This window comes from Polyergus mexicanus, unplaced genomic scaffold, assembly GCF_030449975.1.
Source record: "Polyergus mexicanus isolate NDT 795.1 unplaced genomic scaffold, iyPolMexi1.0 SCAF_4, whole genome shotgun sequence".
Taxonomy (NCBI): Eukaryota; Metazoa; Arthropoda; class Insecta; order Hymenoptera; family Formicidae; genus Polyergus; species Polyergus mexicanus.
Window position 1 is genome coordinate 2,249,195 of NW_027223324.1, and position 23,254 is coordinate 2,272,448.

General features: G+C 33.9%; 1 protein-coding gene across 1 annotated transcript in view; it reads right to left on the reverse strand.

Annotated features, from left to right (window-relative positions):
* LOC138932376 (zwei Ig domain protein zig-8) overlaps positions 1-23,254 on the reverse strand; it is an 83,225-nt gene that overhangs the window by 56,386 nt on the left and 3,585 nt on the right. The window contains exon 2 of the mRNA XM_070294134.1: positions 6,980-7,155. Coding sequence (XP_070150235.1) covers positions 6,980-7,155 — 176 coding nt within the window. The remainder of the gene's footprint in view (positions 1-6,979; positions 7,156-23,254) is intronic.

The following is a 23,254-nucleotide window of genomic DNA, read 5'->3' on the forward strand; positions in this document are numbered from 1 at the left end:
AACAGGAGAGAAGAAAGAAGAAGCCTAGGGAAGTATCGAGCGACGGCGAAGCAATCTTGAGGTGAGCAATTTATAGCTTATATTATTAATTTACATAATTTAGTGTGTAATATAATATAAATTTAAAATATTTTAAGCTTTATTTAAAGATATTTATTTTAAAAATATTGAAAAAATATTCAATAAAAAATATTTATAATTGAATATTTTATAAATTTATATAAAATATATCAGTATTTGCGTAAGATAAATTATTTAAATTATTATAAGAATTAGATTTGTTCTTTGTCATATTTTATAAAACTTTACATTTAAAGAAATCCTTTTTCAAAGATTATATTTTTTTTCTTAAATACTTATGTCTAAGATAATTAAAAATTAAATGCCATCATTATTTTTGTAAATATTAATTATTTTAGACTGCTTTGCATAATTAGAATATTAATTTTTTGCAAATTACTGTTGTAAACTCTACAATTTCGTTTTTGCACATTGTACCTGTAAGAAATTATTTTATATTTTAAGAGAGATAATAAATTCGGAAATATTATAGCAGAAGAATGAAGAATATTTTGCTTTTGTATATAAAACTAATATTGATTTGTGTTTCACAAAACGCAATCATTAAATTAAAAATAATCATATTTTTTTAAAACATTATATTTTTTTATATGAAAAATATTGAGACAGAAGAAATAAATAATTATTTTGTATAAATAATATATTAATTGTGCATTATTAAAGTAAATTAACATTAGAAACATAACGCCCTGTAAAATGAGGTATAGTCAATCGATTGTCATGCTATTTCGAACGGTGCCTATTTTTGATAATAAACTTGATTGTCTCGCATTAAGGACAAATCATTCATCCATGTAATTACCATAATTACCAAATTATACGATTGATCGTTAATTCAATTGCGTAATTCTGCAATGATACGGCTTGTACATTATGATACCATAAACGCCATTGTCACAGGATCGTCGCCTGTTCTGAATAGCAAAACTAATCATATCTATATTTTTATACAAATTTTAACATCTCTTCAATTTATCTTCTCTTTTTTAAATGTATTTAATATATTTAACCACATACGTGAAAGGCAAAAAGTTTCTGATAAACGCAGAATGGTCTCACCTTTGAAATACCTGATAGCATTCTACCCACCTACAATTGTTTCATTTTCTCCCTTCTGTGTTTTTCACCCCCTTGTGCCATTCTTCTTTTTTTCTCTGCTACGGCGATACAATGGAAAAGAAAACATTTGTTTAGAAAACGCTTTGGCAGTCGACTGTAATCTTAATGAAAAAAAGCTCTCTTTCTTGTGAACGCTTGAAAGACTACTTGTAATTAAAATCCCCGCTGAATTTCTTAAGACAGCTTAAGAATTAGTCATTCAGATGCGGCATAATGTACGTGTATGTGTGTGTGTGCGTGTGTGTGGGTGTGTGTGTGAACATGTTCTCATACAAAATTTTAAGGCTTTTTCTCTTTATAAACGACGTAGTTTATTCGTGAAATAATGTCACTAGTTAGAGTTAATATCGTTTATTAATATTGTGCTAAAACACAATATATAATTACATTGTAGATATCAAATAATTTAGAAATATATTGGTTATCATGTCGGATACACAGTCGCATGTAGAATAAAAATATTCTTTATTATGCTTAGCAGTACAAAATTTGCTGTTTCAACAATTTTATCCGTGTATAAATATCATTGACAGTTTGACTATCAATTATTATTATGTTACTTTTGCACCACGATATCAAAGATGACAATTCATGGCAATAGCCATATATAGAATTATGATATGTCAGCATTATTTCTGATTTATCGTATATTTTTTGCTTGTCGAGATCTCGAGTTAATATGTTAATAAAACGAAGGTTACTCATATCATTATGCTATAAAAAAATACTCATATCTAAAGTACATAGATTATAAATATGTTTGCCTGCATCAAACTCGTACAGCTCTTATTGGCGATAGTATCCGAATAAATACAAGCAATTATTCAAACATGCTATGTTTTATTTTCATAACATCTCCACGTTGAAATATTTTTGTGTGTACGTTATAATCTCAGGAGAGGAAAAACATTAAATAATCTCGCGCAAATGTGAAAATTTATTGCGCTTCTGTATAACGCTATTCATATTACGTATTTTACGCCAATTTGTACGATTAATAAAGCTTACTATGTATTCCATTATTGCCCTTTTCCCAATTTCCTCTTTATAATAATTGTCGTTGATTGGTAGCAATAATTTGTCCAGTCTGTTAAATCATTTGCAATCGGTAACATAATATCATGTAAAAATTTCTTAAAAAGAGACATTGTATAATAATATATAAATAATTTTTTTCAATTTTACAAAAATTAAATCATCTGAATTTTCTAAAAGCTATTAAGATATCAAGGAAAAGTGCACAAAGTAAATCTTTTTAAAAAATGTATCCTCTTTCTTATCTTTTTCTCCTTTCTTCAAAGAAAAGAATCAATTTTAATAACAATTTAAAAAAAAATCAGATTGGAACGAAATAACCATCATATGCTGGTTGCTTTGTTCTTTTTTCTCTGATTACATTCACATATATACACGATGCATCTAGTTTTTCTCAAACCAGTCGCATTCCCTTATCTCGGAATCATGAATAATGCACGTTCAGAATTCGCGATTGTCCAATTTATGCGGTGGAAATGTCGTACCGAGAATTTGAGTCTTACATATAGAAAATCGATCTCGCTAGAACGAGCCCGTCTTTTTCTTTTTAATCCATCATGTTACGTGATGTTTGACATGTGCGTAACGTTAATAAATCACGTTTATGCAGCAAATTATTTTGTTTTTTTTTAGAAAATTAAAAAATGCGCTTCGAAACAAACCTTCGATTTTCTTTCAAACATATTTCTGGCCAAATATTTTTTTTTACTTGTAGCATGTAAATCAAAAAAATTTTTGAAACTTCTCACGGAAGAGACAATGCATATGTCATAGAAAATAAAAATATTAATCATATTCTGCATTCTTTTTGCGAGAATTTGATAAATATTAAGCAAAGAAACGCAAATGTCGAATTTTATGAGCAGCATAAATAAAAGGAATCCTTTTGAACGAGTTACGAGACACTTAGAAGATTCTATGAACGTGCTGATGAGCATTAACATTGGAAACATTAATTCAAACGATTTATGGTGAGAGGTAATAAAATGTTTAAATTCCAGACGGTCATACGCATCTTTAATAATGGAGATATTAGAGAAAGATATGAATAATTCACTTGTTGAATTTTGATTTTTATGCTTTTGTATAATATATTATTGTTTGGTATAGAAAACATAATTAAAAAAATTAAAAGCAGGACAAATTTTATGCAACTTTGTACAAAATTTTCTCAATTATATTTAAGATTATTCTTAATTTTGTGTTTTTATCACATATATAAAAGAGACTCTCTTTCTTTTTATAATAAATCTATTTCTCATAGTTATCTCATTTTGGAAGAAAAAAACATTTTCTCACTTAAAGTCATATTATAGGAAAATGGAACTTTAATAGCAAGAAAGTTAATTCATTTTTCAAGAGATAATAATCTTTATATAATAATTATCTTAATTCTTAATAGAAAATACACAAAAGATTTTACTCTAAATTGAGTAATGTTTAACAAGAGGTGGCATAAAGATAAGGTTTATTGCATTTAGGCGGCACTTTACATTGCATTATCTCAACGTTCCTTGAATTTCCTTCACGCAGAAGAATCGTGAATCGTAGCTTTCATAACTCATCTTCACTGAAATAAGTAAAATTCTCGGAAAACGTTATAGAAAAGGAATACAAAAGACACAGTCACATAGTCATTCGTTGCTAACTTACATTCGCATCCGACCCTTTTGATATACCTGCCCGATTTCGTAGGGATCAAGTCTCGATTTCTTTCTTTACGAAAAGGAAACAGGAACAGATATGCATTGACCCTTTAAAATTAAATATCAAGCTATGCATTTTCATTGCACTCACAATCAGAACGAGGAGACGCATACAGGTCAACCAATCGCACCATTCCCATACATATTATTTTCTCCCATAGTACATTATCTTTTTCAACAATTTGCTTTTGAATAAATATCGATAAAGTTATTAACGATCAAAAAACGAGCGTTCACAAGAAATTAAGTAGTATTAATAAGCGAAAATTTATAAATTAATAATATTAAATTAAAATGAATAAAATATTCTATAGTTTATTATGGATAAAAGAAATATATGTTTCGATATATTTACATAATAATTATTTAATTATACGTAATTTTTTTAAACCGATTTAATAAATATTATATTTAATTGCAGATATTACATAAATTTATTCATGTTTTAACTCAAAACCAACTCGAATATCATCTACTAGATAGGTAATCGAACTATCTCTCGCATTCTCTTCTGAATGCTCATTTTTAATGTCCGCAATTCACGGAACTAGTGAGGTTTCTAAAATAATGACTTTGTTCGTGCAGTCGATTCTTTCATTCATAATTTCCTAAGAATGTTACTTGATAATCCAATGTTAACTGATAATCCGATTGTAATGCGGAAACGTTACTAATTTCATTAGAATTCTATTTCTGTTTAATATGCAATCCAGGTTTTACTAAAATGCGACTAATCTCTCGCAATTATTTTCATCTTAAACTCTATTTGATTTTCCGACTTAACTCGAGAAAACTTGCCGTAATCGACACGTCGCCGCTGACCGTCCGCGCGTAGATCGATATTTAATTAAAGAGGGATCGTTGGAAAAAAAGAAAACAGATAAGTGGAAGGAAGAAAAATGTGGAAAAGATTGGAAAAACCTGGTAAACGTGGGCTAAAAATGCATTTGGCCGTACTCTTCGAGAAAATGCGCGCCGAGCAATTTTGTATTCCCGCTATTAAAGAAAGCTCTATATATATAATTCGTTTCCAATGAAATCTATGTTAGATATAAATACGCTTTTGAAAAATTGGACATTGAATCATGTTTCCACGTACGATCAATCTTCTGTTTAAATTTTTACTTGGATAACAACACGGAAATAAAACTAAAAGGATGCGATTTCTATATTGATAGCAGAAAGTAAGGGAAACTAAAACACAAAGGATCATTTATTGAAAATTTTAATCGACAGTACTTATTTTCAAGAAAGCAACATAATTATTATTAAAATGTTGCATAACATGCGTGAAACATATTGAATGATTAGAAAATGTGTCAATAGTGCGAATACATTCATCAATTCCGATTAATTTTTTTCTCGAGATAGATGTAAAAACTAGACAGAGCCTGCTACAAAAACCGCATCCATCCACCAGTTGCATGCGCTTTTTACTGTCAGCCGTTCGATAACAATAAAACCCGTTGCAGAAGCAGAAGCAGAAATCTGTTTAAAGCAAGAGAGGAAATTCAAAAAAGTGGAGAAGTAGATCACGAAAATTGGACGGGCATGTCGAAAAATTGCGTTTGTAGGGAAAAATACATAGCGAATAGCATGACGTTCGCTTTCCAGGAATGATTCCCGGTTGGCGCCAAGTGCCCTTTGATCTATCGAGTGTCTGCGAGCAAAGCACGACACGAATACGTGAATGCGATTCGACGGCACAGCGCGACGAGAGACAGAATTGCGTTCTTCGCAAAATGATTACGACCACCGTTTACGCAGCTGAATCGTCCGCAAACTCGCACGCACGCTTCGTTCCACCCATCTTCCTCTTGCGCTCTTATTACCGCGAAACTGTGTTTTCGGCACTCCGATAACTAGACTGCAGCTCTCGCTACGGACGCAAGAATTTCCAGAAGATTCTATTTGCGCATGTTACTCGGAGCGAAGAATTTAGATAGATAAGTTATAGAGTTCATACTTTGATGTAAATATTTTAGGAATTTCCAGTTTTCCTTTTACATTCTTCCTACGCTACAAATTTGCAAGTTTTTGCCTTTGCCTTTAACTTTGATTATATTATTTAAAAGTTATATAAAAATGTGGAAACATCTTTCTGATATTAACATTTCTTATATGCTATATCTTTAAAAAAAAAGCGATAGAGAATTAAAAGCTTACCATCCCTCATGATTTACGTCATTCTACGTATATCCATAAAGGTTCATCAATGTTGATAAGCTTCAATCAACAGTTCGTTACGAATTCGCGCAGAGCATTGAATATTGTGACAGACTCCTGAAATAGGACGAGAGCTAAGAGCGAAACTAAAGAGCTTCTCTAAAGGGAAGCTTCCGTTAAGGCGTTCATACATCTTCGTTAAATCTATGCCGCGCTTACTCAACGCCGCGAGATACGCACCAGAGAGATTTCGCTTTCAAAGGAAACACGACGATATCCACGTCCTTGCGATTGCTCATGACAGATCGTCACAGACATGCCATTTCCTACGCACCACGACAACCATTCCCATATCTACGTTTACGTATGGGGAAACCCCTAATCGCGGCCATGATATTTATTGGCGATCCGCTATTACAGAAGCGACAATTTGTCATGCCGCTGTATTAATTACATAGGCTCTCTTGTGTAGATAAGGGTACCGGAAGCAACCTGTTTGAATCGAAACGGTCTCCGGTAAATTTTCAGATTAATTGCCGTCGAGCCAGCCAATCAGGGCTCTTGTTTGCAATTAATAATGATATACACACATACACGCACGATTTTGTTAATTGTCCGAGAATGATTTATAATCTATCATACACAATAACAAAATTCGTGCAATATACATGTACATAATATATATGTACAGTTTTTATTGAAATACGAAATATATTTATGACTTTTCAAACTTTTGATACGCACTTTTGTGTGTGCAAATTACTTTGTAAATTTAATTAAACCGACAATTCGGAAAAAGAATTTACATTCGATTGGTATTTGCTGTTGCGTAATAGAGGAGAAAAAAAAAAGTAAAATAAGAATGGACTTACTACTTTGTCGCCCAAATTTCGCACGCGGCATGGTAGATATGCGGTATGCCCTACAAACGCACTGACGTTCGCTGCTGTCGGCTCGAAAACGGTCGAATCTTCCATCAAATCATTATTGGCATTGTTTATATGCCTCTGCGCACCTTCCTCGAATGTTTCGCGTGCGTGTGCTGGCGCTGAAAAGAGAATAACGATCTGACGAGCATGATCTACGCCGATGACGCTTAAATCTGTCTTTCAACAGTCCCATTAAAATAATACTACATAAAAAGTAACTTTGGTTAAACAAAATATTGTGTGTTAAATAATTGATAAAATTACACAAAGTTGTTAAAATATAGATTTAAAAAAGAATTTTTTTTTTTTTTTCGCTTTCGCGACTTAATCACGCGTGTTGCGTCGTGTTGAGCGTCGCGGAGAGGCATGGGAAATGTGTTCTATCTTTCATGAAACTTGTATGCGAATTCTGGACAGGAAACCAATGCTCGCCGACGTCTCCCGCGAGAGCGCAACTCCAAATCTAGGAGCGACTGTTGGATGGTACTACTTACAAGATACCAGAATCCAAGTGCATTATAACTGGCAAGTAGCGAACTGGCGTCGAGCGAGCAAACTCAGCTCATTTCTTAAGCGTAATATGCTCTTCGACATTTCGGTAGAATATCTTATGGAACATAGCTATGCACTTTGCTTCATTGTATATGCTCGTTTGTACGTCTATAGAATTCTGCCCATCTTCTCTTCCTTCCCCTTCGCCTTCGGCATCCCTTTCGTCATATACTATGAAGAATAATCTAGCATACTTTAGGGACAATACGTCTTCATGATGGTGAAAGACATTACACGATTTGCAGCAAACGACGTGTATTTTGTCGAGAACGCAATCGCTAACAATTTTATTTGCAAAATTTTTGACAAAGGATATTGGTAGCGATAAAAAAAAAAGAGAACGAGAAATGTGTTTTATGTTTAATCAATAACAGTTTTTATTGGCTCACCTGTAGAATCGATCTGGGTTTGCAATAAAATAGATTGTTTGGGGTGTTTGTAAAAATTTGTTTTAATAAATTATTAATTACAAGTTCAACGCTTTTATCATGATCACTCGTATTCGCGCGTTCACGTTTTTATAATTAGGGTTCTTTCGGCTACCTCTATATTTCAGCTATGACAGAAGAAAATATAACTATAATTTGAAAAAGGAAATATTTTTCTCCCTTATATAAAATCTTTTTATTTGCATAATCTCGAAAAAGTTATCTTTATATTTCATACTATCTTTAGCTGATTCGCTATTTTTCTCGCTATGCTTATTATAGCTTTCTGGCTTTTTGACATTTTTGCCTACTACCTAAACACGTGTTGCATAAACTTTTAGAAATAAATTCATTCAAATAACTATACGGATCGTTCTCTTTAGTATACCTTCCGAACGCTTAGTACATTCTCCATCATCATCAATCATCAGATTGAACGACGATACTCATTGGTGGTTGACAGGGATTGATCCGAAAGGAAAGTTCGTAATAGAAGCTGTACGAGTTGACTGTGCGAATCCGCTAATGCGCGAAAGAAAGCCAAATGATATAAAACTTAATTTATTTTCACTTTCCCACTTAAACCGATCACTAATATCAGCACAAAATTTCTTAACATTGATACAGTAGTTTTAGCGTATTTTTATCGAACGCTGCGTAAAACAAGAAAGCATTTCCATACATAATATAATATAAGTCGCGAAATAAGAAATCTTGCTTTAAGATAAATCATCAAACTTAAAGCATTTAAACGTTTATTTCGGTCTATTGCTATATTTCAGTGTTGTTCATTTTATATGCAACAATGTCCAAACAGTAAATGAAAAAATATCTTCTATCAAAAAAGACAAACACTTGCCAATCATTGTCCTCTTTTTGACCCTCGAGCGCGTACAATCTGATAAATTTAATTGAATGAACCTGCGTGCGGCGCAAGAGTAAATCCACGGTGAACGCGGCGAGTATTGCGAGGGGCTTGAAACGCACGTGGCTATCGAATTATCAAACGAATCTACCCAGAACAACCCACTGACATCATAACTCGTTGGATTGATCGTTTCGCGTATAAACAATGCCCTCTCCAAAAGTCTGTAATATTCTCTTTTAATCTAGACAAATACGATGATTCGTTACTGTAATACGTAATCTTTATCTGCCATTATACGTATTTGAAGTATTTGCATAAGTAATTTTTTAAAATATTGCAAGTAAGTGTAAAAAAATATATATCTCGTATTATGCATATATGGTATAAATATATATATGGCAAGAAATAAGTTGTAAATCTGTTTAATACTTTTAAGTCCATTTTAAGTTGAACGTTTAATTTTATAAATTTTTTATACATTATTATTTTTACTGCACAAAAAACAGAAATGTAATAACTTTTATTCATCCCACGATATTCTAATATCCAACGAATTATCTTTTAAATACAACACGCGCACGATGTATCAAGTATTAGAAACATATCAATGAGATTTACAATTCGAAAGTTAATATTGATTTAGTTTATATGAACATCTTCGTTTGCTTGGCTCGAGAATCGGGAGTAAATATTAGTTTAGTTCCATCACTACTTCCCATCGTTTCTCTTATGGTGCGATAACGCCCGTATACATACCCGTTCCATTGGCGTTATACAAATGACCAACACTCCACCCCTTTACACCTTCGCCCTGGTAACTCGGTCTAGAGCCCTGCCACCCTTCCTGATAACTTCAGATTAATTGACAAAAAGTCACCGTCACAAATAAGGATGATGTACATTACCTGAAAATCATCCTGCAACGTCATTATCGCCGCCTCTATCACTTCCAATCGTTTTTCCGATACATAAATCAGATAAAGGTACTAAATTAATGTTTAAAAATTGTTTAAAAGTATATTTTTTTAAGAATATATAAGAGGTCACGTGTGTCTTAAAACACAGATTTTCAAAACTATTATACATAACGTTGTACACATTAACATAAATAATAAATAATAATTCCAAGATATTATATTTTTACGAAATTTCTTTACAAATGCATCTTGCACATATTAAATAAATCAAATTCGGTGCCAACAAATTTAACAGGGAATACATGATATGAATCGCGTCAAGAAATTTGCGGAACAATTTCGACTATATATATGTATATATATATATATATATATATACTTTCTCTTGCGCAAATATATTTCCGTTAGATACAGTAATAGTACTTTCACGTCTGACTACAGCCATCCGTTTCTACTCGTCGCAAATTCTCGCAGGCGTTACCCCCCTCTGCAACAGTCTTTACAACCCCTATGTGAATAGTCACTCGCCACCTTTTTATCCCGAGGGATCTTTTTGTCCGGATTCCAACATATTATAAACTGTACGCGCGTAAATGTGCCGTAAACTAAGATTGCTGCGTTCCACCGTCATCATCGTCATTTCTATAGCCGGAGACATTTTTCTTCCTAAAAACGCCGATGAGCGGATCCTTTAAAAAGATCGAGAAGGAACGAAAATACACACGTGTAAGCCCTAGTGCCGTTTTTATCGGTGATAAAAATGTCTGGTTATGTGAAAAGAATAGTATCACACCGATGCGATGGCTGCAAATTCGGATAAAACATGTTTGTAATTAAACGCGTCCGCGTGTGTCGCTTTGGTATTTACGTTATTCCAACTACGGCTATATAATAATTCAATGACTGGCAATTAAATTTGCAGCAAATAAAGCTAGGTGCGAAAATGTATTGTGTTATTTTGATCAAACATTTTTTACACTGATTAATAAATGAAATATGCGTATATTGAAACATACTCTCTCTCTCTCTCTCTCTCTCTCTCTCTCTCTCTCTCTTTGCTTTTATGTTTAATATAGTTAATTCTTTTGCAGCATAACGCATTGACCTAAAACTGATTTTTCTGTGTATAAAATATATGCATAAAAATGCTCAAATCTGATTAAAATTTTAAAAATTGCCAAGATTTTTAAACGTATCTGTAATAAAATTAATTAATCTTATCTATTAGATTTAAAATTTATATTATTGTTGCAACAAATATTTATACATATGTGCACACGCGCATATATCAATTCTTATTATTTTTACATTTTATTCAGAAGATAAGTGTGAGATAGAGGAAATAGCTATCTCTAGAGACATTTTCGTAAATTCTCCCATGAAGTCACAATTACTGTAGAAGAGTAACATAACGTCCCACAAATTGCCTACGCACTAAATCTTCTTGGACTACTTCCTTCCAGATCCCACTTTTCTTACGAAGTTCCTAATTCGCGTGTTCGGGCGACCGACATTTTTATTTCTTGGAAGCATTATCTAGGTTTTCCCCTGGCATATTTCTTCTCAACGCGCTTTTCTGGGCTGCTCGGTCTCTTAACACTGCTTGACATGCAGCACATTTTAAAATTTAACGCGTGCCCCACCAAAAATAAATTTTGATTCCACTAACAAATAATTAGCGTCCACGGGATTGATGTATATATATAAATTTTTATTTTTGTGTAAAACTTGATTAGTACATTCCATTTGTCTCATTTTAAATCATGTGACTTACATATATTCCTTCTATTGTCTTACGGACATTTATGACATCCCAGCGAGTACTGTACCAGTATTTCAACCATATCATAATGCGCATATTCAGACGAACGCAAGTGCGAGCAGTAAGCGGGACAACCTCCCCATGTTTCATCCAAAATACACTTAGATAAACACGCAAACGGCGCACTCGCCGGGGAACAAATCTCCGCGGCGGAAAAAGAGGAAAAAGACACGGGAAAACAAGAGAACTGCGTAACTCGGAAATTATCCAGTGACACGTTGACACAGTGGCGCACTGCCACGCAAGCCCTTCCAACCGCACAACAACATCGCCATTCGAAGGTTCGCCTACGATGTGGCGACTGGCAGCATGACCGCAGTTTACGAGCATTGCGGCGAAAATATATGATTCTCGCGGTGGTCTAGCGCGACCGTAAACTTTCGTCCTCATTGTTTCGAGCAGGAAAACCAGAAAAGGCCGCGGTCCGGAGCAACCCCGGTTCAAGGGTTGTGCAGCGTTTCCCCCCCTTCGCTTCCCCCTTCCTTCCCCGATACGACGCGCGAGATTAACGATGAGATTATTTCATAGCTTCTCGCAGGCCCCGCTGCTGAAATGATGCTGGACCGTTCTGCGAATTCGGCGACAGTGTTTGGTTTCGGCGGAATTTATGACGTAATGTAACAAAGGCAAAATCCGGCGACGAATAAAACTTTACTGCGGTTAAGCGATGACACGGTCGAGAAAGAAAAGTGAGTTAATTTAAGTATTTAATTTAAACATATATCATCCTAATATATAGTAAAAGATATATTATTAAAACTAGCGCTATATAAATCAAAACGAAAACATATTTCAAAATAATTTGCCATCTAGATGGAAAGAAATACAAAGAACAATTGTGTGATCACCAATTAATGTAAAACTTTTCGCGTATATTATTTTTGTTTCTTTATAAACAAAATTTTTAATCATGTAATCCTAGAAGTGTAAGAATTACTTAAATTATGCTGTCCACTATCATAATATTGTAAAAGTTAATTATTGCATTAATGAGATTAAAAAGAAAATTATTTTTATAATAAATTGAATATTATTAGATAAAGAAAACATATTAAATGAACGTAATAAATTAAATAATAATTTATCACACAAATTATAAATTTGATTCTTATAATCTTAAATTGTCTATGCAAATATAATTATATGTATAGAAACTGCTAAAATATGCGTATTCAAAAAATGACCTAATTTCATGATTATCATAAAGTGACTTCAAAAGATGTTGGATGAACTGCATTTGCGTAACTGCACATGTGTACGTTCAATACACAGACACACCTATTTAGACACTTCAAACAGGCGTGGAGATAATGGATGCACTCCGCGTAGTGCACGCTATCAGGTACCATTTCGGTAGAAGTGCTATAACGATGCTTAAAGCGGAAGTATACTCGACGTTCAGCGCGATATAAATTGAAGCGTAGCTTTTCATTAGAAAAACGTCACAATACGCCTTAAATATATCAACTAATTTATATTTTATTTTGTGTTTTATATAAATTTCTAAAAATAGAAGATTCTATTTAAAAAAATAAAAATTTCTGTAAAATTAAAATATAGTCACGTAATTACTCAAACAAAGCAAGTAACCGATTTATACAGTTTTTAAACTTCAATATTCAATTCATCAAAAATTAATACAGTTTATTTTTTTTCATTATTTTTTTTACTCATATACAGTAGCAAAAGGGTTAAAATAATCTGCAAAAGTGTGAGACTAGCCAGATGGTCTTTGCAACATACGAAAAGTTAATTTCGAACAATAAAAAGACGACGATTTTCATATAAAAGTTTTGCGACGCTTTTGCAATAACCTCAGCCGGATTTTTTGAAATCTTCGGGTACTCAACGCGCCCTAAGTCTGTCTCGCCTCCATTGCGGAGGCGTCGACGGCTCAAGACTGTTTTCAATTTGATGTCGCGGGCGAATATAATTTTTCTTGCCTTGCCGGCACGCCGGCAACTTCAGAAAACCGTTTACGAGCTTAAGCCGCCTCAGTTAGAGATAGAATTCTTTCGCACAGGCGGTAACTTCCGGTTGCCATCGACTTTGCTTGAATTTGCTTCGCGCTCTACGCGTGATAAAAGAAATTTATTCTATAAAAACTTTAAGCAAACATGAATAAATTGCAAAATTTTATTTTTCGATTAATTCCAAGCGGACTTCAAGTTTTTGTATTTTGACAATAAGTTGATTGCTGATTTACGAGGGGTAATAAGTTTTCGTGTAGATATCGACATATTTCTAATAGTTTATTTATTCCAATATTTTTTGTATATCTGATTATGCTTAAAATATTTAAACGCTTTATTTAACGCACTTGTTTTTTTACACGCTAATACATTAAAGATAACGAATAATGCAGTGACAATCACGATCTCGCAATAATATCGTGAAATGAAGTTTCTCTCATATCGGTATCTCTAAATGGATTCGGCATTGTCAGTTTTATATGAGATATAATGCCATAAAAACTCATAGCAAATATTTCGAGAATCATGGGTGACTGCGCAAAAGACGCATGGAAAAGGATATGCGTGAACCCATTTGTCGAGATCACAATGCGTGAATCCACTTTTTTTTTTGACATATAGCGCTATCATCTTTGAATTGGCTCCCTGTGAAGAATGTAGTACAGAATTTTCCGCCTTTTCGCGTGCCATTGAGGAAAGATATTCTTTAGAATAAATTCACATATAAAAATAACATATTCAAAGATAGCTAGAATTGACTTTTTATCATATACTACAGCAATTAATCAATTTCTGCAAGAATTATTATAGCACTTATACTAGATTATCAAAATACACTTAACTCAATATCAATATCATAAATATTTTAACACAAAGAGTTTGTATAATCGATAATTAATGCAGATAAATAATGGATTAATAATTATATTTGCTATAAATTGATTAAGATTATATTTGTAATAAATTGATTAAAGAGGAACGACCTCGAGAATTCTCTAAGGAATTTACCACGGTCAACTAGAGAAACGATCTGGAAGGGGGACTGAAACCCAAATTATCCTGCCAAGAACAATCTTGTACCCGTGCTAACGCGAAGTAATGTGGCGAAACTGGCGAATTTCGTCGGACGCGAGAAATTTCATTTCATCAAGCAGAAACACAGAGGCGCCTGAATTACGCGGTGTTTATAATCCGTAACACAAGCCAGTGCAATGAGAGATATCACGTGGATATATGCGCGCAAATACACATGCCAAACACGTGGTATTCCTCGCTAAGCATGACGATTTCTTGGTAACGTTCCTCCTATTTGATCCATCGAGATGGACAATTTCGTTCCAGCTCTTAAGAGCTGTTTAATGTCCTTTTAAATTTTGCGAAAAAAATTAATTTTCACAAAGCCGACTTCTTAATATAGTCCATTATGCTTTCTTCTGTCATGCACGTGTTTACTAGATTTAAATATAAACTTGTATGTAAATATATTATGGAAAGAGAAGGAGCTTTTTTATATAAGGGATACCACATTTCAAGGAGTGATACATTAAAATAAATGAACTTTAAAAAGATGGAAAAAGCTCTTGTACACTCACTACCGTGTCTGCCAAAATTTACCAATCCAAGATAGATAAGAAAAAGGGTATATATGTTAAGAGTAGGAAAGAGGATAAGATTGACGTGTCGCCTTAAAGTCATGAAACGAGATTCTGGACTCCAGGAAGATGTATGAGAGAAAAGAAGCTGCAATGAGAACGTTCTCGACCTGTTAATAAAACTGAGCTGTAGCCGATCTCCTAACTTTTCAGGTGCGACGTATAGGGAAAGAAACGGAAGTGGGGTAAAAGAAGAAACGAAGATGTCCAAGCGGAGGCAGAGAAACGAGAAGGGAATCTTTCGGAGAAATTCCACTGTACGATTTGTTTTTTCTTGGCTCGCGAGACTCATGCGACATTAACGCACGTGTGTGAGCACACAACATGTGAAAAACATATGCATTAACTTTACGATTTCATCAAAGGAGTACGTTTCTAAAACTCGTACAATAATATTCCTTGATTTATATTAATTTCAAAAGTTACAAAAAAAAAAAAAAAAAAAGATATTTTACTTTTAATAATTATATAATAAAGATCGTTAGATTTTTTAACATTGATTTAACACAAAATCTGATATTCATATCTCAAATTGTAAATTAATATATCAATAATCGCGAATCACTCGAATGATTTGTAATATATATAAAAAATGTAATGAACAAGTTGAAGAAGTTTTACAAGAAGAAAAAAAAAATTATATCGTTCTTTCACACACACATCAAAGTTTAAAATAAAAAAGTAATTTCGTAGATAAGTTATGGCGATTCGCTTAAAGGCAAGCAATAAAATATATTTATATGTTTATGGTTAACTACGATTTTTTACATTTCTCGTATTGCCCAGCGGGTCCTTCCAAACGTGCAATTCGCCCGCAAAAACGTGCTTCGCAGTAAATCTTTGAATTACATTGCGCGCGATAAAATCAAGCTATCACCCTATGTGTAAGCCTGTGTCCGTGAGTACGTTTTGCGCATGATCGCCAGGAAGTTACGATAATGTTTGCCTGAACATTAAAAACAAAGGAGGAAAGAAGACGGCGACGTAGGCGGGGGAAAAAGGACTACGTCAGGAGAGGGTGCGTTGAGGAAAGTGAAGCGGGTCGTGGAGAAACTTGAAAAATACGACGGAAGCGAGGGATACCTTTCAGATTGGTGGTACGTCCGATAATACGTGCTCTGCACGGTCGTGTTTCTAAAGAGAAGAAATCACTCGTGCGCGCACAGCCGCGATCCAAATTTCTATTAATCAGATCGGGTAATGTGATATCTCGATAGCTGTCTGCAGCGAGTTTAAACGCAGTAAAAAGATTTTCCTTAATTGGTAGGAAAGTTAAATCGTTTGATCGCGCCATGATTACGCTTTCCACACGTTAATTGAACAATTTTCAACAACTCTTTATCAATGCCGAGAGAGAAAGAGAGAGATACTATTTTTCCATTTTCATTGTAACCTTTAATTACTTTTGCTATTGATGAAGTAGTCTTTGTAACCCTTTATACGTATTATTTTTCACGTTCTTTATTAACCATGTGAAAAATTTGCAAAAAGGACATGTTCTTTTCAATTATTCTTGTTTCTAATGTAATAACAATTTTTTCGATATTTTATTAAAACATTGAAATATTGTATATTAAATAAAAAAGATCTTATACGCGTTATTGCCTTTAAAATGACATAAAGCTCAACTTTTGCGCATCTTGCAATTGCAGAATGTCAAAATGATTTCCCGACAATGAACCCTCCTTTTCAACGCTTTTTGACGCATCAATTTTCGAAGTTACGTGCAGATCGAACTTCTGCGGAAACACACCGCAATTTCGAATTGCGCGAAGCGACGCGACGGATAATGGTCGAAAAAAATATTACATCTCGCCGAAGTCGTCGCTCTCCGACCTCAATTTTCTCTCATCCGCGGTTTCGGCGGTTTATTGAAAAATCTCATTGTCAGCGCGAGTCACGGCGTCAAAGTTCACAATCCGCTCGGAGTGCAACGTCTAACCGAAGCGACAAATCGAAAGTTGAATTTCATCTCCGTTCCGCTCTCGCGTTTCGTGAAAAATCTTGACGCTCTCGTCTCTGCCATTCTTAATATTAAACAAGAGCATGTATGATCTTAATTTATGATATTTTTACAATGTGATTATACAGTCTAAAACAATTCCGCCTGTAATAAAATTATTATATATATAATTTTAATATAGTCATTTATATATCTTTTTTTAAATTTAACGAAATTTTTGTTTTTTTTTAAATATTATTTTTAAGTATGAGAGATTTACAGATAACTATTAAATAATACCATCCACTCTCTCTCTCTCTTCCTCTCTCTCTCTCTCTCTTGGTTGTTTGTATCATTATTAAAATTAGCTAATACATTTTCAACTAACAACATGTATTCTACAAATAGATATCCAGAGAATAAATTACTATATATATATATAGTAATTGTTTGTAATCAAAATGGTATATTATAATTTGCATTTATGTTTTATGTATTACATTATTATTATATGTTGAGAATATTATTTGAAATAATAAACTTAATAAAATAATAAACTATTTGCATATTTACTAATATTCATTTGCGTGTAATAATTATATATTCGCACAATATTAACATTTAATGCAAAAATGGCATTTTATAGCAGAATTATATAAAATTATTTATAAAAGTATTTTTCACTAGTTATAATTTTTTATATTTTTATCGAACATATTTGATCGCGATAATGTATTTGATTTGAAAGATAAAACACATGTGGGTATCGAGCGGATCCAATTGACGGATATAAGGGGAGAGACTTCCATCACTATCTCTCGTTGATACAATTGTATGCATATCGCGCAAAAAGCTATTAACGACAATTGTTCTCTTAAAGTAAAGTGCGAATTTCAAGGCTATGATGATCAAATTAAAATACGACGATTGCGTCGACGCTTTCATTTCTATATTATTATGCATATGTTTAAGAGGTAAGTAAAAGAAATAACAACCCTATTATTTTGAACAATCATAAAAGAGCTTAAAATCGATGAATTAGAAAATGAAAATTCCAACATAACATTATTCGAATTTGCTAGAAGTGGAATTGCAGAGTTCAATATTAATAATAAATAAAAATCCAATACATAAAGAAGTGAGCTTTTTAAAGATAAAATGATAAATAAATATTCTAACGGATGTAGCGACAGAAATGTAAATTTCGATCGTCGCCTTGGAAAAATATACGCGTAAGGGATGCCGCGTCGTACAGCTTACGATGCAGAAACACACCATAATATGTCAAATTAGTCGTAAAGCGAAACGCGTCGACGGGGTTTATTTGTGAGTCTTTGTAGGATTAGTATGTGAGTCGCAGAAAGCGGAAGTCGCAAAACGAAAAAAGAGCTCCGCGTGGCGCCGAGTTCAGCGTGCTAGCAAAAGCTCTGTGACAAATTCACATGCAGAATAAATTATATCCGACTTTCTGTATATATATGCATCGCCGTGTTATATTCAACGGTAGCCTTCGCATTCATTTCTCCTTATGTGTCGAACACTTTTTGACAAGCGAGAATATATTGTACAATATTAGTAGCACGCCCTGTATAAATCAAAACAATTTCAAAGGTAAAAATTTTTAAACATTAAAATCATTTTTTACGAAATTAATTAATTTATTAAAATGTTCATATTAACAATCTATTAAACATCAAAGGATCATGAGTTTAATATTTGTTAATTAAAATTTGAAAGAATTTGATAAGAACATCCATCGAAGTTTTATTTTTCTATCGAGCATTTTTATAATACATCCATACATAATTACGCGTCATTAAACATAAATAATGACGCGGAGATCTCGGCAAATACTTCGTTGAAAAACGCCTTCTGTGAGCCCTGCGCCTGGAATGTCGCTTACTGGGTCATTTTTCACGTTCGTACGAACGCCACGGCAGCGCGAATGCATAAAACGACAACAAGAAACGTACTGTGGTAACGTACACGTCCGACTCTACCAGCCAGGCCGATGGAAGAAGAAACCATGGCAAATGCTTTCCGGAAACCCATTGGCCCGTCAGCGGGCGCGTATCGGGACTGAAATTGTCCAAGAAACGAAAATAAGGACGGAACTCTCGCGCGCGGTCAGTGCAAAGGTTTAGATAGATCGTTGGAGGATTTTATTGCCGTGCGGATTTTTTAAGAGATTTTCTAAGAAACATAGGATAACACTTAAAACAGATAGTGATAATTGCGAATAATGTTCAATAATAAACTACGATTGAGCAAATTCGAATATTTGCAAGTCCTTTTCTTTTGGAATTATAAGTCACCTCAAATCTTCAAGCTGTTATTTTTAATATAACGTGCATTTAAATAAATATCTAGTTTCAGTAAATGGTATGCGATCTGTTTTTCATTATTTTGTACATCGTTCTGTACGTGCCAAATTTAAAGGGTAAATTTTTGCAATGTTACAGATATACATTTTTATTTCGTTATCGTATCGTTTGTATTAGTTGCATGCAAACAATGTTCTCTGTAATTTTACAAATAATTGAATCAGAGGTTTAATCATTTCCACAATTCCAACAGCGATGTGCGGTTCAATAGTACACGCGTTTGAAACACTACAATTCTATGAACAATGCTCGGAAAATTATGGTACGGTGTCAGCCATAGACTATACAGTATACGCTCGACAATCCAGTATTCGTATGAGTAGTAACAGAAAGCTATATCATATTCTCTAATAAGTAATACGATTCTGATAAGTAATACGATGAGTATTACGAATCTGATATTAAAATCAATTGTATTGCAACATTCTGCAATTAACGGTTGATCTGGACAAAGCATACAGAAAAGAGGACAGTTAATCTTTCAAGCTTTACAAGGCAATATAAAATTTTATCGAGAGAGATTGTAAAATGTATTCTATAGAAAATTTTAAATATACCTCGCTAAAACATCATTCAACTTAAAATATCAAAATTACAAAAAATAAAAAATTTTAGAACATAAAAAATACATTTTTCTATATATTTTTTTAAACGATAAAAAATATAAAAGATTTGATTTATTTCCCTCATCCTATTAATAAGTCGTGACAAGTCAGTATTTATAAACTGTCTCAATTCATCCAGCGACAATTCCTTATCGTTCGCGCGATGATTTTACCGCAATACTAAAGTTTCCTCTAACTAAGCGTCCCTAAAATGTCCATCACACGTCCTTTCCAGCATGCAGAATTCGCGAGTCCCATCATCTATGTCAATCGAATTCCAGTCACGCGCATAGACATCGATCTAACGTACCGTAATTAATCTATAAATAGCACGGAACGATGCTGTCACAAGGACGAAATGGGGATTCGAGCGAACTTCGTCGACGAGCCTGGGAAAGGGCTTGCCAAGCCCTCCGCTGGCAAGCACTAGACCGATATACGGATTGCAAGCCGTTAACTCGACTGTGCTACTGTGATTTAGAGGCATCTCGCGTGAATGTGTCGCGCGCGGATACGGATCTGCTGCGACAAACGAATGTTTTCCTGTTTATGTGAAGTCGTGTCCCCGATGAATCGACTGCGGGACTCCATTCTTTTTCATTTAGCCACTTTTTCTCCGCGTTGTATCCATGTCTAGTACGCGCGATTCGTTCTAGTTTTATCGACACTTTGACAGGATTTCATGGCACGATTAACATCGTAACATTGTAGTCACTCTCTTTTAAGTATACTTGAATGCATCGTTTTCGGACAAAAGATTTAAAGCGAACGATTCGCTCCTATCGATCGAACAGCGAATATTCCGGAAAATATAACTGATAACTACATAAGTCATTCTATTAAGACAAACATTAAATTATATCTCGAACTCATCACTATCATCAATTTAAATTAATATAAGTGCATCGATATAAATCGAGAAATATATACGAGTTTTCTAATGCAAATGTATAAAAAACAGTCGCAAGCGGAAATCAAAGAGCTAAGTAGAAGATGCCCCGCGGGAAAACAAAAATTTAATATGACGGTATCTCGTCCAAGTGATTTTAATATCGCGCTACGTCAACGAAGGAACGACTCTCTTTCTATATAATCAGCATACTATATCTATATCAGCATACATGTATGTAGATACGCTGGCGTCTCTATCTGGCTTTGTTAATGAAGTCAGTAGCATTAGAGAGGGAATCTCCAACTTGTCTTGCCGCTCTTCGTCCACATACGTTCCCAACAGCTGAAGCTGTTTAAGTATCCAGGAATGTATCCATAAGATTTGCTTCGCGAGATTGGCTCGAGATAAAATAACAAGAAGCGAGAAAGTGCAATAATGTTGCTTTATCTTGTTTAATTTAACGTGTAAATCTGTGGAAATAATATTGCGACCGCGGTGCGCGCGGCGCACCATTTATCTCATTGTTATCGGAAGGTATTACAGCGTAATGCGTGAAATTCGTTTCGCGTAAAAGGACGAATGTTTTCATATCATTATAAACCGCTTATGCAATTATAATCGTTTGTCGTATAGATATAGAATAGATATAGAATGTTTCTCCGGCGAAGAACATATAAAATTATAGTCTTTCAAAAAATTTCGTTATTTCTAATTATACTCGTTTAATGTTGTGTATTATATATTGGAAAATTACCTAATCGATTAAGTATATAAATTTTTATAGAATACTACAATATTTTAAGCGCGATCTAGTTCTTCTGGAGATACAAATTTAAGACAAAATTATTATCTGGAGATGTCAACGGAGACACTTTCGCGCAAGACACGTGTCGCGTAACGTCGTTCGCTGGGACTAGACGCGTCCGCGCGAATTTTTGACTACGATTCGAGACGATTCACGGTGACTTCTAATTAGTGCGGCTCATCTGTCAGACGGAGCGCGACGGCCGAATTTCGCCGAGCTCGCTGTCGGCGGTCGAGTAAGAAGGAGGCTAAACCGCAATCCGCCCAGAAGTGGCGGTGAATCATTCTATGAGCATAAATTAGCGCCCCGTCGCAACGACGGTTAATTAATTAAGGTAAATCGTCCTAAGCGTAAGTAACTGCCGGCGCCCGGGCTACTCCTCGCTCGCTTCCCTCTTGCGCGACAACTCCACCGCGATCCTCTTTATGGCTAACCGCACGATGCGTTTCCGGCACAGGAACTGAAAGTGCCGGGAGTTTTGTTTTTAGTTGTCTCGACGTCGAGTGACTGCGTTTCGTGACGTTTTACAGTCCGACCGCTCGATAATATCTGCCGGGGACAGCAGTTGCCAAACTATTGCAAGTCATCTGCCCTTTTTGAGATCATATGTATATCTCGCAAAATCGAGAATTTTCGAATAAAATACAGAGAATCGCATTCATCTTACATTTTATATTAAAATTTTTTAATTTTATTCTTCATTCTAATATTATTTCATGATAATACGTTGATTAATCTTGTTTATTTATTATCGTATTATTAGCGTATTTTTTCAAAGCGAACAAGAAAGTATAATACGAGAAAAGAAGAAAAAGAAGAATAATAATACTTTTATTCGAATTAATGTTGCATTCAACTGTTTGTGTATTTGCTCTCTCTGCGAGCAAGACAAATCGAGTTGCAGCTCGCTCTATTGATAGACATGCGGTTCGTTTCCGCTAGACGAATACAGTGGAGGATAGTTTGTTTTCGGTTCTCCCTTTCGGCGATACGTAGCTAGCATTGTCTCGGGGAAAATCGAGCAGTAGTGAATCGAATTTTCTACCACACGGTAAATGTAAAACAGCTTCTCTTCTTTGAAGAGGCTGCTATTCTATTATTTCTGGCAACTCTACATATATACGAGCGATTATCTAATAGACTGTATCGTTCGCAAATTGCTTCAAGCTTTCAGTTTCAGAAAACCGTATCAGTAAATGTATCAAAATTACATACGTGTATATGTATATAGAAAGCTATTAATATATTATTCTATAAAAAGTAAAGCAAATTTAATATATACTTGAATTTTTTATAAATACCGTTCTTTGTTGAATAAAAATATGTGAAATAAAAATATAAAAAAAATGTACTTTATTTAAAAGATAAAAATCATATT